The following is a 19,228-nucleotide window of genomic DNA, read 5'->3' as shown; positions in this document are numbered from 1 at the left end:
CAGATACAAGCCTGCCTTTTCCTCATGCAAGTACTTAGCATCTCTTGACCTACTGGTGTAGAAATGATTCAACTCCATCTGAACCTTAAGGATTATGGCGCTTTTGTAAAATCTAAGGTATGATGGAGTAACTTGCGCAATAGAAATAAGAGGAGGCTTTATTTTTCTGACATGTCTAGGATGTAGACATTTCCAACAGTGTGCATGGGTGTACACAAAACAGTGCTGCAGTCAGAGCATTAATTTTCTATGGGAAATGAGTATTAAGGCAGCACAGCAATGGCTGTGAAGCACTTATCCTGAGCGCGCCTCCCTCCCTGTGCCTCCCTCCCTCACTGTAACCACGGCCGGAGGGGAGGAGGTTTCCACTGTTTTTCTGTGCCATGGGGAGAGGAGAGCACTGGCAGTAGAATCATGTCTGCCTCCGACTCGAGTGCTACAGGACTGATCAACAAGGTACGCTCCTAACGCTGCCTCCGTTTTTGTAGAGGAAAATCTCCCTGCATGCAAATTCAGCTTTTTCGTCCACGAGTCTTCTAAATGGCTGCTCAGAGACATTCAGGGGACTTCGCCGTTGTTTCGACAGAAGTGTGCACGGGTTCAGTCACTTTGCCTGCATCTCCCCCCCGTGTGTCTCTCTTTCACCTCCCTCCTTTTCTTCACCCAATGTTGACATGCTGCACTGAACACATGCGATTGGTTTAGTCATGCTTACTGTGTTCAGCTTAAAATGTAGCATTTCACTGGGATTGCGACTCACTGGGCGGCCCATCTGTTGAACATCATCAATTTGGATCAATAGTTTGTTTTAAAAGTCCATCTCTCAGCTAGGAATGTGTTTTGAGTCAACAGAGAGCAGTGTGGTTCCTATCCCACTGAGGATCAGTACATCTGGACTCAAAGAGATTGCAGGCATAAAATTGCACATACCACTATTGTACAGCTTGCTGATATCCTGGAACATTTACAACTTCCTTGGGATAAATATGTGTCTTTTTCTGTCTGTATTTATTTGTTTATTATAATATTTTCAGTTATTTCTTTTATACTATTTTGTTTTTGAACGCTCATTGGCTGTCACAAGGGGCATAAAGCTACGTTTTATAATGCTTATGTTATGTTTTTATGTAATTTTGTGTATCCTTAACCTTATTTTTCGTTTTCTATGTTCTTTGTGAGTGCTATTTTAATATATTGCCATAATAATTATTCTAAATTTACTGTGGTTGTTTAAGACCGTACCATTCGTATTGCTTTGCTAACTTTTGTTTTCTTTATGTGCCAGTATTGTAATTTTTCAGCTCATGTTTTAATTTACTATCTGTAGCTTTTTTCTTTTTTTTACATTATTAAAGCTCCAGTTTCTGTCAGTGTTTCAGCTAAAAGCCTACGGCTTTGCATGTGTTTCATAAAATTAGGATAGATACTCAGCAACAACAAAGTGTCATTACATATATTCTACTTATATGTCTGACCACCATTTTTACTTGTTGCATTACAAAGTCTTAGTAAAACCCGTTAGATTAAACACAAACTCAGCCAGTGTTGTGAAAATAAACATGCATCGCTGTCTGCCTTACTTGTTAGTGATGTGAATGTGCTGCCCTCTGCTGGTGGAGATCTATAACTGCTGCAACGTCATCATCTCGTGTTTCAGTCTCTGATGGGACTTCCAGCATGCGAGGGCTTTCTCATTATAAGTATATTTTCTCAAAACCTCTAACAGCTCAGGAAGTAACATATCTGTGGACTGAATGATAAATATAGTCTCAAAACCCTTGAACATATGTAGCATCTTGGTATATGTTAAATTTTGTGTAAAACATTTAATAGTCTAACGATTGTGTTTATTTCTACCTGTGTGGACTATGTGCTGAAGCTTTGAATGCCTAATGTGATGTGTAATGTTGCTTTTACACGTCGTTTTAAAGCCTATTTGCTGCAGAAACAGACTGTATTAAGTATCCCTGCATTTGAATTTCACTTTGTATGGAAGACCAAAAGTGATTAAACCAGATCATTAGAAACTTGGATGCATTGTTGACGCATTGTTTGCACATAAATAAGACAATGTTGATGAGCTGTTTTTGCTTTGTTTACATGTGAATACATGCTGGGTATTTGTCAGGTAAAACAACACATGCACAATGTGTTTTTGGTACACATGGCTTTGTATACTCTATGCACCTGAATACAGGAATATTAGCATAACCGGATTCATTGTGTGTTGTTTGCACATGTACACACTTAAGTTTTCACGCATATGTAACACTCACGATGTGTTTACAGTTTATAGTACAGACAATCAGACCAGTGCTAGGTTCGGCTACGGGAGTAGAGAAATGTGCAGGTGTATTAATGACCACAGACCAGAAAATAAGTTTAAACTGCCGGCTTATTATTTGTTGAAAAGAAAAGAAACAACAATATTACAAACAATTGACGTACAATAACACAAAATTAAATCCAAAATAGTTTCCCCGTTTCTTTCAGAATATTGTATTTATCCCTGCTTGAAATTTTAAACCTAATGTTAGGTATTAAAGGATACTATTTATTTTAACCTAGGTTATAGTTCCATGTAAGTTCAAGTTGATACTGTTAATCTATTTAATTTACAGTTTGGTTGTTTTAATCTTTTAAATCTAATTTTAATTATTTAGAGTTCTTTTAAGAAGTTAAGGTTTTTTAATTTCTTGTTTCTAATATAACCAACAGACAATTTCACATTAAACACTAACAATGGATATTGAATGTGGTTCGAGAAAAGAAAAAACAATAAAACACAACAAAAACAATCCAGCAAAAGACCGAATAACTTGTGCTTCAAATCAGTGTCTTTTCTTTCTGATGATCCTGAAGGTTTAATCCCGTTTCTCTGAATCCAGTGCTATTTCAGCAGGAAAACATGGGCAGGTCATACCAGTTTGGATGAATTGCAATGTCCAGCAGAGGGCGTAGCTCCTGCTAGACGGCGGTTACAGGGCTCCTGGGTTACGGCTCGCCATCTTGTTTCTCACTAGCGGAATCCGACTCAGCAATCGACTCGGAATTTCCCGGTCCAATTTCCAGCAGAACCTTAAAAGGCCTAGTTTAATAACCAACAAAGCATAACAAAAGTTCTTTTAGCTTTACTTTGTACTGAATAAAATAACATACTCGCCGATTTGGCGGCTGAACATCGTGTGTGTGGGGGGGAAACATGCTTCACCCACACCAGCTCATCCGTTACTTCCACGGTTTTTGAACCTAAAACAACATAAATGTCCTACTTTAGCTTTCCGTTTCAATGAAATAAAATAGTCTTACAAATACATCCTTCACAGAAAATAAAATACACTTTTTAACTCACCAAGTCCAGTTCTGTAACATATAACACTCCGAACGCAGTCAGTAAAAAAATGCGGAAAGCTCCTCCTCCGAAGAATGTTAAAGGTTTCCAGTCAGCAGGTAGACTTTTTAATCGTCTATTTTCTCTTATCTCTCTCTCTTTCACAGCACAACTCTTAGCTTCTTCGTTCTCTCTCCTTCTTCTTCGCTCTTTCTGCTTCTTCTTCGAGCGCCAGAGAACGTAGCAACCCGGTTGGCTGGAGCAAGTCACATGGGCTACACATCAATGTGACCCTTCAGAATAAGAGATTTTACTCAACTTGACGGTTTTAGCTGCTGACAAAATAATACTCTGTTTTATACAAATTTTTAACCAAATAAAATATCATAACATGAAATACAGCATTCTTAATGTTTGTAATTATTACTTTTTATATTTTTAACTATTTTAGGACCTATTTATTCTCTATTTATTTCCTATTCATGCATTTTATAGCTAGTTTCTATGGAAAGGCTTATTTTTAATGAGGCTATATTAACCTGGGTTACACATAATCAACAAAACACTGTAAAAAGCTGCATTTATTTTGGAACCAATGAAATTCTGAAAGATTTTTTCTTTTTGTCATATACTCAAAATTTAATGCTGCATTGTTTTAGAAGTATGCTACTACAGTCAAAAATGAAATTATTTTAAAACTTCTAGCACATTTTTACCTACGTTTTCAGTAACCATGGATACAGCAGTCCTAAATGAATAAATACTCATGAATATCAAAGCCAAAGAAAGAAAATAGAAATTAGATTTTGAGGCAAAACTCACCTGATTACCTGAGCTAAAACACCAGAAAAAGACTAATTTTAAGGTTCAAAGTTTAGAGTCAAGTAGGTTAGTGTGACAAATTCTCTCCTTTCAACTTATCAAGTAATTTCATCAACTATTTTCACCTGAACATGTTTGTCTGTGAAGCATACACTACACACACAAACACACGCATCATTCACCAGCAATGACCCTTTATATTTTAGTTAATTTTGCTGTTCATGAAATAATTGGGGGTTTATTCTTAACATTTTGTATTTTTTATTTAATTCACAAGGTCAAAATTCAGGCTCACACTTTCAGCTACGTTTTTGTGAATCCTCTAGACTTTTAACTTGTCAACAAGGACCTGACTGTTTTGAGTGAGTGGGGGTGGAGGAATTTGTCACCCGTGATCCTCAGAAAAATGGAAAATCCAAAGAACTCATTAAAGATCTAGAAACTATATTTGTACATTTCCACAACTTGGGGAAGTTTCAACCAATTACAGAGTTAACGGCGATCAGTTCAGACAAAAGGTTTTCCAGATGTGCAACCATGTCTAATGTGACACAAATTTCTCTCGTCTGTGGATGAAGAGGTTGCCAACCAACAAAGAAGTCCTTGTTTCAAAATTAAATCCCTAAAGCTGATCTGAAATGTTCAGTTGAGATAAATATTGAACTTTTTGACCACAATGGCAATAAATATCAATAAACAAATACTTTTAAAGCTAAGAACACAGTACCAACTGTCAAGCATGTTATCATGTTGTGGGTCTGTTTCTCTGCTAGCTGTAATGATTCAATATTTGTGGAGTTACAAAGGAGTGCTACAAACAAATTCTTCAACATGATTGTTTCACTTGAACAATGATCTCAAACATACGTCTAAAGCAGCTTTGGGATGGACTGGGCAGACTTCTGCAATGGCCTATTCAAAACCTTGGCATCTCCTCAAATAAGTGTTTGAGGAATATGTCTAAATGCCAGGAAAGCTATTAGCTTTAATTAAATCAATCATTTCTGATGAAAGTGGTCAAACCTTCAAGGAGAAATATGTTGGAAATCCTTTTAATGGTTACAAACAGAGTGGTCAAGGTGAAGCGTTTTTACTCATGCATCATTTTTATGCAAGGTAAAAATGATGCACAATGAGGTGATTTCCTTCAGATTTGGACCATGCCAAAAATAACAAGGCAGAACATTTTTTTCTTGAATAAAGTCCCTTTTTTCTCTTCCCATGGACTCTGTGCCATCTACAAATGGCTTTCATATATAAATAGTTCCAAAATCCTTTGGCTTTTTCATGAGGTTGCTCACTTCTAAATATGATGTTGGTGTGAGAGGATGAGTAAGGTGAGGTTAGTGTTTTAATTTTTAATCAATATAAAGGGACAGATCTCAGGATCTCTCCAGCACTTTCTATTATCCTTTATTTTTTCTTGGAAAGTTATTTATTGGCTCAAAAAGAATTTCTGTACTGAAACCATTTTTTAAACAGTAAAAATATAAAATGCCAAATAGTGTTTTTTACACTCAACCTTTTTGGGCGCAGACTGGCTTTTCTCCAACACATGTTAAAGCGAATAAACAGGGAAGGTTGTGCCTGTTGTTAGTGCTGCGGTACTCATGAACATCATGTTCCCACGGGAAGGGCTGCTTTGGAAAGCTACAAGAAAGGACAAGCAGGTGCAGGGACAGGTATACGATGGGACAAGTATGGAGGACACGGATTATCTGTGTGAAGCGGTACATTTGTTATTTTCCTTTTATTCTAATAAAATTCTAAACAATTCGGTACATTTGTTATTTTCCTTTTATTCTAATAAAATTCTAAACAATTCCTTCCGGATGTTATTTTGAAATGGGTTCATCTCTTCCGTCAGGTCACCTCCGAGAGTTTTATTTTTTTAACATTTTCTTTCTCCCTGTCCTTTCGCCTGTCTGAAGGGTTCAGCCGATTCCTACGCTAGTCGACCCTCTGATTCCGACCTGTCCCTGGAGGAAGACCAGGAGGCGTCTCGGCGTGAAGCCGAGCGCCAGGCTCAGCTTCAGCTGGAAAGAGCCAAGGTAAGAGGCTAAAATTTATGTTAATCCCTTAAAAATCAGTAGTACGAGAACTCTACTTTGATGTTAAGTCTTCTACGTCTATGGACCCTAAAGGATTGCTGGAAACTGCTTTATATACTTGTCCTCAACAGTCCAAGCCGGTGGCATTTGCAGTGAAAACCAATGTGAGTTACTGTGGGGCCCTTGATGAAGATTGTCCAGTCCAAGGTGCTGCTATCAACTTTGAAACCAAAGACTTTCTGCACATAAAAGAGGTAGGAAATATTAAAACTCAACATGACAACAATCCACATTAAATTAATATTTAGATATAATGTTAAACCATTGTGCAATTTCCTTCCCTGCAGAAATATAACAATGACTGGTGGATTGGTCGGCTAGTGAAAGAAGGGGCAGACATTACATTTATCCCGAGCCCAGTGAAACTGGAGGCCATGAGGATAAAACAAGAACAAAAAGCAGCTGCCAGGTCAAAACACACACGGCCCTCATGGATTTGTTTGCTGCCACTCTGTATTTCTGAGTTTCTCTGCCCTGATTTTTACCAGCTTCCTCTGCAGTACACACTGAAAACTTTTTAAAGCTATAAATAACTCTTGCTCATGTGTGGAGCTTTTTTCGGAGCTCTCCAAATTGCCTCCTGAGGGGATTCATCACGCATAATAAAGTTTTGCATTATGTCGCTCTGCAGGAAAGGAGGGAACGCATCATCGGGAGGCTGGAGGTCCACCCCTCCATCTGCAGGTAAGAGGGACTGGAAGAGCTGGGTTTCGTTTTTCGTCTGCTGGAACTTGGTCATCCCCACAGGTCAGATTTATATGTGCAGTAGTGAAAAGGCTCATTTTAAAATAATGCCAAAGAAAGGAAATAACATTTAGAATAACATTCATGTGAATGACTGAATCTAGTGTGAAGCGCTTTGGGGTCCTCTGGACTTGATAAAATCTTTGTTTGTGTGAAACAAAGATTTCACAAAAACTAGTAAAAAGTCACTTTTTTGGTTAAGAACCATTTTCTAATTGTGGCCAATGATCAGCTTAATTACGCTCAGCAACTTCACAGAAAACTACAGGACTCGATATTTACATTATAGATCTGTAAACGGACCATCTCTTACTGATTGTTTCACCTTCATATCAACAGTAGGAAGAGCCTGCTGGTCCCATGATGACATTTTAGAGCTTTTGGAGACTTCTTTTAGCATCTTGTGATCTGCTTTAAAGATAAACTTGCTTGGATGATTAGTCCTGACCATGTTGGCAGCCATTTTGACATGTTCAGAGCTTATAAACTATTATCTGATACAATCACAAGTCTATGTTCATTTGAATCCTCTTTGAATCCATTACTAGACTCATATGGTAATCCAATATTCTGTCTAAGCTAGGACTTTTACACTACATTTCTGAGGTTTAAACAGGACAAACACTTTACGATGCTGAGCAACAATGTTCCCATCCTCTGTTGTTCTCATATGTGACCCTGCATGAATTTAGGCAATTTAGCAGGGAACAACTGTTGGGTCAGAAAATTTCTTTTGTGCTGTTTTTGTTCGGTTTCATTACAATATTGTTTTATCATTTATGTTCATGATTATATGTAAAGAGGAGTTAGGAATATACATGGACCCTAATATTTTTACCTGGCTGTAAAATCAATCCATCCATCCATCCATCCATCCATCCATCCATCCAGTTGAGAATTAGAGCGTTTTTTTCTCACAAACCATGTTTAATGTTAATTGTATTTGTCCTAAAAGCCAAACAGAAGCAGAAACAGGTATGTTTGTCCTTTTCCTTCCTTGTCTCTTTGTATTTTATTTTTAACTTTGCAGTTCATACTCTGCTGCTAAGTGCACAGCCATCCAATTTTTAACAAATTATCTCCTGGAGTGTGTTTCCATTCACTTCAGCGTTTCTGTGCTCTTCTGTCCTCCACCCCCTGCCTGCGTTTGTGACCTGTGCAGACGGAACATGTTCCTCCCTATGACGTGGTTCCCTCCATGAGGCCCGTGGTGCTGGTGGGCCCTTCACTGAAAGGCTATGAAGTGAGTTGATTACCCACTGAGTTATCTGCTTTCATTGTGCAAAAGCTGTTACAGAGAAATAGGGCAGACATCTTGAGACTTCAAAGCTACAACGTCAATGACTCCCTGTTGGGAAGTTATTACAACACTGACTTTACAGTTCACATTATTCCCTTTATTACAAAATACTTTATTCAGATTAAAACAAACGGTGAGCAAAACAAAAGTATGCAGGCATTTGTAACTTTGCATCTCATAAATGTTCCATTTAGATAGGAGGTGAAGCATACTTACTAAACTAGAGAAACAGCCCTGAAGCATTGTTTTAAACACTTATGGGATCAACCTGTGAGGTTTTGCTGTCACAGACCTAGAAACAAGTTTTGGAAATAGTTTCTCTGACTGTAGATATAAGTGAGGTTAAGGACTCCATCTCTCAGAGTTTTCGAGTTCTTGAAGTTGTCAACTATGAAACCATTTATTGCCACTTGCCATAAAAGAACAAATCCCTCAACTAACTTACTTTGAAAGTGACTCTTTTCTTGTAGCCATTGTCGACCTCAAGAATGACACAGAAAATCTGCACAATTTGAGTAGCATGTTCTGTTGTCTTTCCTATTTTGTAGAGTAGTTTACATAAATTGGCCTCTGTAATATTTTTTCCACAGGGGAAATAGGAAATTGTAGATTACTACTGTAGCACCTTTTTCCATTCTATTCGAGAAAACTAAGATGGAGGGTGCTTGGGTCCGATATCAGTCCGGTACCCAAATCGGTGTGCGGCACCAATGACCTACCTTATGACAAATACGACCCAGAGGAATGTCGAAATTTTAGGCAAAATGATTCAGCCTTACCTTATTAAACTGAAATGACAGAAAACCTAACATAAACCTCTTTACAGAAGGCAGGATGAATAAAATATTAACGGCCACCCATTTTGTTTTTTCACAGCACCCGGACAGAACAAGAAATGTCCAATTACATCAATATACAGTTCTAAACAAAATATAACCCAGTCAGTTTGTTACTCACGACCTCCAGGAAAGTGTGAAAACGTTGCAGGCCTGTTAGAAAAAACAATGAGTCGAAAGTCTCTTGCAAAACATTGAGAGCGTTGCAATTCACTCGTCCTCTCCTCGACTTCCGCTGAACGCAGCTGAACACGTGGTGCTGAAGCGGCTAGCTCATTTAGCTAAGCTCACTTAGCTAAGCTCACTTGACTAAGGTCACGTAGCTAAGCTCACGTAGTTTAGCTCACGTAGCTAAGCTCACGTAGCTAAGCTCACTTAGCTTAGCTCAAAACTCGTCAGGACTACTTGCGTCCACCTCCTCTGGTCCTGTCCCTCTCGCGGCGACCAAGCTCTTCTTACGTCTCCCGATTTTCGTCCTCTTCCGTACTTTTGTCCAGTTTTTCTCTCCCTTGAGTGTGTTTTCTTCACTTCTTGTCTGCTCGTCTCACCCTCCGTTCTCTACCATCACGGTTCTCCTCTCCTTTCTCCTCCCTCCTCCTCTTCTCTCAACCAATCACGAGTCACGCACCGGACGAACTGTCTCAGTGACCAATCAAATGGCAAAGCCAAATAAAATACACAGTGCATCTTACGTCACACTAATACTTCTTTAAATTGCAATATTTACATAAAATAATGTTCTTAGTTGATTTACAAATAATACAGTTTTAATTACTAAGTAAGCAAATTACTTAATAGCTACCTTTACCCTTTAAATTACTGAAATATTAAAGTAAAGGAAAATACAACTGTATTTCTTCCAGAGACAAGAATATGAAATCCATAGTTATCACCAATGTTATGCATTAGTAAATAAACGTTCACTTTTAATATATTTGGGTCTTGTCTTGAACTATGTAAGATTTCTATTAACCTCAACATACGTCATTACAGTAACCTCAGTTTACCACAGGGCTACACTATTTAAAAATTTTCTAGACACTGATCAACCTAGAAAAGATTTATAATTTGTCATGTTAAATTTAAAGAAGAGGCATTGTTTGGGGTACCAAAAAATAAATACACTTTTATGTAAGTGTATGCAAAAGTTCATAAATCGTCTGCAGGACATCAATATAACTGTAACCCTAGAAATGTACCAAATACATTCAATTGTGTTGGCGCTCAGTCTTTTAGAATGTTATTCAGTCAAAAATGGACTGGATTTTCAGATCCAGTGAGATTTTTTTTTTTTTTCCAGAATTATCCAATGAACAGCTAAACTAAACATTGCAGTCACATTCTTCAAAGACTGCCGCCTCTTGGATCAGCTAAACCAATATGTCTCCTCATATATCCTAACTCAGTTCATATTAGAAAATTACATCACAGTCGCACTGTGTATTAAACCTACAAATACACATTGCGGTCTCTCCTCTGAATCCTTCAGCATGGAATGAGTCTGTGTTTCAGTATGTTGAAATGCAAGGCGAGTGGTGTGTTTCTAAGCCTCTGTGTTTTCTCTCTGCCCTGATCTTGCCGCTGTGCTCTCGCACACTGCATGCCAAGACGTCTGTGTTTGTGTGCATGTGTGTGAAATATTTATGCATTGCAGTGGTGCGATGTGCTTCGGGGATGCTCCGGTGGTGAACACCAACTTGCCTCCCTCTCCCTCTGCCTCTTGTTCTCATTCTCTCCGCTTTGTCTCACTTGTACATATTGCGTGCTGCCACTCCTTGATGCTCTTCCACATTAACTCCTCTCTCTCCTCTCTGAACCCCCTCTTGTGGTCACTGCATTTCTCTGCGTCAGAGTGGAAGAGCAATGCTATTTAAAAGCCATCGATATTTTCTCCAACTGCTGGAAATTAGACAGTGCAAACATGATGATGCCGCCTTAGAAAAATCCAGAATGAAGTCATGTTGAAACATTTTCTTTTTTAGAACTACAGTTTTAGGGTTGTCCCTGTTTTAGTTTAAATGTTCATTAATTATCCATAACATATCAATGCTAAAGCTTGTGGAGATTCAAGTGAAACTCATTGCTGAAGTGAATGTGGCCACAAAACTTTTCAAAACTTTCTAGTAAGTACAATAAAATCTGTTCATTTACGCTTTAGGCTATTTGTATCTCATTACGTTTTCAAACATGTATTGTAGTAATATTATTTAGTTATATAAAATGCAGATAAATACATTTAGCTCATGCTTAATCATTTATAAGCACACATTGTTAACATTAACTTACCATGGTAACTAACTACATAAACTTTTTTTTTCAGCTAAAACACATTTTAGTTATGTAGATGTTATTGTTTTTTGGGTTAAATGTCTTTTTTTTCTTCTAAATGCCACTGAGAACAGCTCCAGGGCCTCAAGTGGTCCATTTCTCACAGCTTCAGAAAATAATCGCATTTAGTGACAATTATTATTTTTACTTGAGCAGGCCTACTAGCCTAAAAATTAAAAGACAGAATCAAGGAATGTACTTATAGTCCAGTGAAAACAATATTTGTACCAGGGTCTAATGATCTGGAACATCATTGTAATGAGAAAGAGAACAAAGCCTTACAAACCAGATGAAGATATGATCATTTGTGTCTTCATTGTGCTATTATAGCAATTGTTTTCTGACTTCTTTGCACTTTGTTTCACGTAGGTGACTGACATGATGCAGAAAGCCTTGTTTGACTTCCTAAAGCACAGATTTGTCGACAGGTGAGCACTGCTGTCTCTGCTGCACAAACACTGTGTCTGAGTTCATTGTGGTGTTCTGCCTATCACGTTTCATGGTGGGTAGGATACAGCATGATGAGGAATTATTTTTAGCTCCCTGAGAGTACAGTTTCACTCCTTTGACATGGAACAGTAGTAGATAAGATGTGATAAGACGCTCCTTCCTCAGGATCACTATTACACGGGTGACCGCTGATCTGTCCCTGGCAAAGCGCTCGGTGCTGAACAAGAAGGCCATAATGGAGAGATCCAACACTCGCTCTAGTCTGGGTAAATAACGAGAAAAGCTGCCTTCAATCTTTTGGTGGTGAATGAAGATCAATAAGCACTAAGAATAGATACCTCCACTGACTTGAGTTAAAAATAGATTCCAGTAAATGTTGTTTTTTCTGGTTTCCTCTCAGCTGAAGTCCAGAGTGAGATAGAGAGGATCTTTGAGTTGGCAAAGTCTCTTCAGCTGGTTGTCCTGGATGCAGATACCATCAACCATCCAGCCCAGCTCCTCAAAACATCTCTGGCTCCCATCATCATCTATGTTAAAGTGTCATCACCCAAAGTACAGTAAAGCCTGCATTATGTTTTGAAAAAGGATAAATCAAAACAAGTTTATGGTCTTTTTTCAAAAGGCACAACAGCGAACCAGTCTGTTTTAATATGGAAGCAAACAGTCAGCTGCTTCGATATTATCAGGTCAAATAGTTTAGGCTTTCATTTCCAGTATTACATTAAATTAGTTTTTTTTTTTTTGCTTGTTTCTTTTACCATGTCTGTTAATTCAGACTTCAGTCGTTCAATCTTTTACATTAAAAATTGTTTTTCTGAAGTCATTTTTTACTTTTTTACGTTTACTCTGTTTTAGACAGTTTATTAATATATGGGGGATTGCTCACACCACAGCTCTGCAGGCAAAATATTTCTGGATTTTCAGGCTAAATATCAAGTGCAAATAAACTAAAGGAATTTATTTAGTGAGACCAATATTTCTAAAAAAAAAAAAAACAACAACCATTGTCTTTGATTCATCCTACAGGTTCTTCAGAGGCTGATAAAGTCTCGAGGGAAGTCCCAAAGCAAGCACCTCAATGTCCAGATGATGGCCGGGGACAAGCTGGCTCAGTGTCCTCCTGTATGTCCCTCTGTTTTAATTTCAATCTAAGTCCATCTGTTTTATTTAAAAAGGTACAGCACACATTAATAAGCAAACAGCAAAATGTACATGAGCAATCCAACAGATTAGTTTCCATCACTAGTTCCAGTGTCTGATGTGAGAAAGGACACAGAAAGTTCTGATTGGAAAACAAAAACTAAAGAGAGTTTTGAAAGTATTTTTTGTGCTTTTGGTCCTTCAGGAGATGTTTGACGTAATCCTGGATGAGAATCAGCTGGAAGAAGCCTGCGACCACCTCGCGGAGTACCTGGAAATTTACTGGCGAGCTACACATCTCCCTTGTTCTGCTCCAGTTAATCCCTTACAGGACCAAAATATGGTCACCCCACCTTCAGCCAACTCCAGCCAGCAGGTATACACACAGCCAACTAAAATGTTAAACTTATATTAAAGTTCCATTAATTAGCTTCACCTTCTCTTCTTTTTTGTCCAAAACAGTTTTCAGAGACTCAAGAGTTGATAGAATGATTCCAGCCTCGGATGCAGGTGAGCAGAAAATAATGTTTTTGTTTGTTTGAATGTTTTGTGCTTTTTTTTTTAGTTAAACCATGTGTCATTTATTTATATTTTATAACTTCATTCATCCAAACAAAAATGTTTTTTTTTTAAATAGGGTCCTGTGGAGTTGTAATTAAAAATCTGATAAAGATGGCAGCTGAGGTTAGAACATAGAAAATAAGACTGTGGAGGAAGTATCCAGGTGTTGCAGAAAGAGCATGTTCTCTCTGACGGCACAGAAAACAGGGGACATATTGGATCCTGGAAAGACAGCGGTGTTTCAAGAGGAAGGAAGTTGTTGTGTCTTGTTTTTATAATGGGTGCAGGCGTGGAACAGAAAAAGATGCTAGAAATTCTTGTTTTGTGTCCAGATTGTTAGACATCTGTCTTCATGGGGAAAGAAAAGTGGTTTCACTATAAATGTCCAAAATCCAGAATAAAGGTTTATGCTGCACAAAAACTGTCAGGCTACGAATTTATAACAGATGCAAAGTAACTGTTTAATTGAACCGAAATAAAACTTTCTGTTATTGTGTTGGTGGGAGACCAAAACGCAAGCCAGAATCCAGGAGACAAATGATAAAATAAGTTTTAATAGTTTCAAAACAACTTACAAAATACAGAGGTAAACACACGGGGAGCCAGGGAGTAGGTAGAGTCAGGGAGACAGAAACTATAAACATTATCTCACTAAAATAACTAAGAACAGAGTGGCTTAAAGTAAGACAGAATGGAGGTTGATTTTATTAAAACAAAGAATAACTAAAGTCAAACACAGGCAACAAATGATCAAAATTATAAACCCAGAAAAATCCCAAAACAACCCAAGATCCTGACAATTTAGACAGGAGTGGATTTAAGATGGCAGAAAACTGCTTTGCAACTGAATCCCTATGATTTCTTATCTAAATCAAGATCATTATTCGCTGCATGTAAGATACTAAATATTGATTGCCTCTCCACAAAACCCTACTTAAAAAGATTTTTCATCAAGTAATTTGTTTTCCTCCTCAGAAATTCCTTAGTAACATTTTTAGTTAAGAAAACGTTACTTAACAAAAATTTGTAGAAAGCAAATGGGGACAAATGAGAGTAGTCGTCTCATCAAAGCTAGAAGAAAAGTTAAAGAATTTCTCTAAACACGCACATTTGTGTGCGTTTCCTTTTCTGCAGGAGCAGCCTGTGCTGTCGGCTGGGGTCAGAACAGTCAGGACATGGAGAATAGGGACCACCAGGGGGCAGCAGCGTCCCTCCTCTCATCAAAGCCAGCCATCACCTTCTCCACATGTGGAGCAGAGAGAAGAGCTGGGTCCATGCAAAGGGTGAAAGAGCAGAAGTGTGGTGAGCTGGGATAGGAGGAGAAATATTCCACATCGGGAGGAAGATGCACCCAACTGCAGCCTCACTGCTGCCCCAGGGGCCAGACATCCCTGCTCCCAACGTCAACTGATAACTCAGGGCCACTTTCTGCCGCTGCAAAAGCACCGGTTTACAGAAAACGGGGAAACAGCACAGTCACTGTTCATCTCCTTACCAACAACCCTCCCATGTAATACTTTCTCCAATCCAGACAGGTGAAAAGAAAAAAAAATAATCATAATATCCATGAAAGATGAGCCAGCCCATGAGCGTCTGTAGCTGTCTGAAGCACACAAAGGCTGATTCATCTCTCACTGGAGATGCATCACACATCTAAGGGGCTGAGGTATATTAGTCCACGATACCACTGGCACAGAAAAGCTGTTAGCACATCACCAGGTTTCCAGTGCAGGGCTCTCAAGGTTTAATGTCTGATTCACCTTGCTTCCTTGCGGGTGCAAGGAGTGACAGAAAATCTATTATGTATGTCTTCCATGTCCGCAGCTTTAAGTGAGCTGCCATTTTAAATGTTTAACTGAAATACTTCCTTAAAAGTACATTTGCTCCTGTCAGTCATAGCAGTATCACTTTTGCATGGAAACACATGGGAGAAATTGCAATTTTGTCTTTCTTTATCCTCTTACTTTCCACTCCTGGTTTATTCAGTATTCTTCTTTTTGTCTGCTCTTGTACTAAAACAGTTTATACAACTATCTGTTACTCATATATTTGCTCTCAGTGTACCAAATGCATATCTCTACATGTAGCTTTTATGCAAATAATGTATAACAAACACTGACAGCACACATTTTCTACGTCTTTGCCACTGCTGGCGAATGTAAGTAAAATCTGGTGTGTGAGGAAAGAGTCCTTATGGTAAAATGTGCAGACAGTTGAAGTCCAGCCCTGGGATTGTAACTTTTTTCTTTAACTAATAAAACCAGATGGAAATCGGTCACATTTAGTTTTGAATCTAAAATAAATGTATCCACTGATCTTAGTCACATATTAAATGGTCTTACGATGCGTGGGAAGCTGTAGCCAGCCGTGGTTCTGGATGCAAAATGGCTCAACCCCCCTGAGTAGCGTCTGTCATTTCTGATTTCCACTGGCTGAAGCCCAACATGTTACCAACACATTTATTCATATTTATTAAGTATTTTAGGTAATTTTATTCACATAATTATATTGTTAAGTTATTGATTAAGTTTGTGAATTTCTCATATTTTGGCATGAACTAAACCTAAGACACAAGTCCAAAAGAGAGATACACAGAATCAAGTTCTTGTAAATTTAACCAGTACTGATGAAAATGTAATTTGTTGCTGATATTAAGCTTTAAGATTTGAGCAGAAAGGAATTATCTTTTTTTGATAATGATGATCATGCAGTCTTGTATTAATTAAGTAGGAATAAAATCAAATCTGATTGTGACAAGACATTTATAGGATTTAGGACTGAACAGTGAAGATCTGCAAGGAAAACAGTTGTCCATGCCGATTAGAAAGTCTATATTTTCAGTCAGGATGTTTTTGTCCCTGATGCCAATCTGAGTCTTTGAGGAAGAACTTGTAGCCGATACCTACTGAGCTCCAAACTTTGTTCATGTCTCCATTCTTTAGTTGACAGCAACAGACACTTTGTCACAACTTGTGTGTTTTTAGTTCAGCTTTGCACTTTTGACGACTTAAAACACACAGCTACAGTCTTCATCAAATTCATTCTGCTGCTGCTGACGATATTTTTATGCACAGCAATTGCATTGAAGACCATTGCTGTCGTTCTCATGGCTTGTTTCAGCCTCTGTGCCACATTACTAAGCATTTTGGCTCATAGGTCATCAAAGTCGTTTTATGGCTCAGACATACGAAGCAAAACTGCTTGCAACACAGGCATATTCCTCAAATACAAAATCTATCTAACTGAATAAAAATGCTTCAAAATCCATGTCTAGACCAGTTTAGAGTCAGCATAGTGTTTACTAAAGCTAAATAATTCGTCTGAAACTTAGATCTTTGTGTCAGCTTTGTGGATTAATCTAGAAGACTATCTGTCCTTAAAAGTTTCAGCTCTGCAAAGTGGACTTCACTGCAGACACGACATCCAAGGCAAAGCGATCTCCTTTTCAAAATTAATGTAGTTAAAGACAGACTTTAAGGGCATCGATATTAAAGACTTCTGTCTTTACTATTAATGACTAAATTGTTTATTTTTACTAAAATTCTGTTCCTCCTCTTAAATATTGTGAGAACATTTAACTACGGCTTCGGACATTTAAAAAAATTCTCCAAGATTTTATCATATCTTAATCTTCAATCATTTTTAAATTAAACTCTAAAAGAAATAACACTTTAATACTCACCCACTGGGCACTTGTATATTAACATAAATAAATAGTCTTGAAATAGTATTAATCCTATAATATATTATCCTGTTATTCAAGCAAGTCCAATAAATGTGACTGAAAAACAACAAACTCTAAACTCGCCCAATGACTGCTAACTTTTGTACATGTGAGATTTTAAAGTTTCTGGAGGGATACTTTTGTTCATTTTTGACATGTTTATGTAAAATAAGCACGGCAGATCTTAAACAGTATGGTGACTACTGAAGATGTTTAGCTGAATCTCAGTCTGAAATTGCAAGCCATGCAGTGGTACAGTCTGTCTCCAATTTGCCTCATTTGTTTGTTTGACACCTTATGGTTCTTAACTTCCATCTCAATACAACTGCTTCGAAATTATTAGGAAACAATGTTCACCTAAACTCGTGTAAATAACCTATTGTATGTGCATGGCATATTGTACTCCTGTTGCATCAGAAGGGCTGCAAGGATCATCCTCACATGAGCAAATCAACATAACCACTTACATATGCATTATAAAAGATAAGCTGTAAATACTGTAAATGATTAGTATTAAATTCCATGCAAACGTTGCTAACTCTGACCAACAAAAAGTATTTTGTTCTTTGTTTTGTTTTGTTTTTCACAGTACACAGCTCAGAAAGCATGTGTTTATTTGTGATATCCTCTGTTTTTAATATGATGCACTTTTTATCCAGGACCAGAGATGTCTTCCACTGAGACTGACATACACTTCTAATAGATCAGGCTGGAGATTAAAACCTTCCACCTGACAAAACACCAAGAGCACAGGACCTTCTTAGAATAAAACCTTAGATAAACCAGATCCTCATTTTTTTTTATTTGTTTGAGTTGTATTGCAGAAGGATTCTATTATAAACTATTACTAAACTATTTTTTTCCATATCCAAAGCACAATGTTTTTATTACTATTATTTATTTCACTGGCCTAAATTTTGGATGCAATATAAAGTTTAGTATTGATGAGCTACAAGCTGAGACTATCAAGATATCTCCTCGGTTGGGGTGGGGTATAATTGCACTGCTATTGTTTATATGGATGCTTTTTTCTCTCTCTTTTTTTTTTTGATGCAATAAATGCACTCAATGTCTGCCGTATGTACCTCCAGCTGTGATCCCAACAACGCTGCTGGTTTCAGACAACAGGACGAAAGCCGTCCGACATTGTTTGATGATGAAATGTGCTTGGTGTGTATCTGTAAACGCCACACGAGAACGAGGGGGTCAATAAAAATGTTACAATGACATTCTTTCGTGGTGTGCTTTTATTTAAAGAGATTCACATATCCTCCCAGCAGAGGGCGTGCGTGTGCAGATATGGAGGCAGGAAAACTAAGAGAAGTGAAGCCATACTCTTGTCCTGGGTCGGGTTTCCTGATGTAACGTGGTTTTAAATGTTGATGGTAGTCTGAGGCCCTGGGTCTCAACAGGAAAAAGATGACGGCTCCCTCAGGTTGGGGGTTAGGTCTTCGCCTCAAAGTATGATAACATAAATAAATACCTTCTTAGGTATTCTGTTCATGAGTGATATTAAGGTGGAGTGAGATATAGAGAGACAGTTTGCTAATAGTTATGCGGGGGCTCCTCCAGTCTGTTGTGGGGAATAAAGAGCCGAGCCAAAAAAAACCCATCAAAGCTTTTAATTTTTCAGTCTGTCATGAGACATCATGACTGAATGAGATTCTGGATACAATCAGCAGAAGTTAATATCCTTGTACTTCTTTATTTCCACTGAAAATGTTTTGAGGCGTGTGAATAAGGTGGATTAGAAAGCTCACAGCAAGGTCTGGATTTCAGATCTGAGTTGTGTCTTTCTGGAGCTTCTGCTTTCTGACTGCACCGGTTTTCTCACTTATAAAAACAAGCCTGTTAGGTTAATTGGAGATTTCAGAACTGACC

The 19,228-nt window shown here is 38.0% G+C and overlaps 1 protein-coding gene across 1 annotated transcript; it reads left to right on the top strand.

The window, feature by feature from the left end:
• Positions 1-232: 232 nt before the first annotated feature.
• On the top strand, positions 233-18,576 carry LOC116726859 (voltage-dependent L-type calcium channel subunit beta-4-like). The gene is made up of 14 exons (XM_032573778.1): positions 233-456; positions 6,085-6,204; positions 6,336-6,458; positions 6,552-6,673; positions 6,896-6,948; positions 7,964-7,983; positions 8,171-8,251; positions 11,842-11,900; positions 12,088-12,188; positions 12,323-12,474; positions 12,949-13,044; positions 13,268-13,438; positions 13,525-13,572; positions 14,758-18,576. The coding sequence occupies exons 1-13, from the start codon at positions 415-417 to the stop codon at positions 13,552-13,554; spliced, it is 1,170 nt and encodes a 389-aa protein (XP_032429669.1). The 5' UTR covers positions 233-414; the 3' UTR covers positions 13,555-13,572; positions 14,758-18,576.
• Positions 18,577-19,228: the final 652 nt, after the last annotated feature.

This window comes from Xiphophorus hellerii, chromosome 1 (assembly GCF_003331165.1).
Source record: "Xiphophorus hellerii strain 12219 chromosome 1, Xiphophorus_hellerii-4.1, whole genome shotgun sequence".
Lineage (NCBI taxonomy): Eukaryota > Metazoa > Chordata > Actinopteri > Cyprinodontiformes > Poeciliidae > Xiphophorus > Xiphophorus hellerii.
This window is presented reverse-complemented; position numbering and strand designations above follow the sequence as displayed.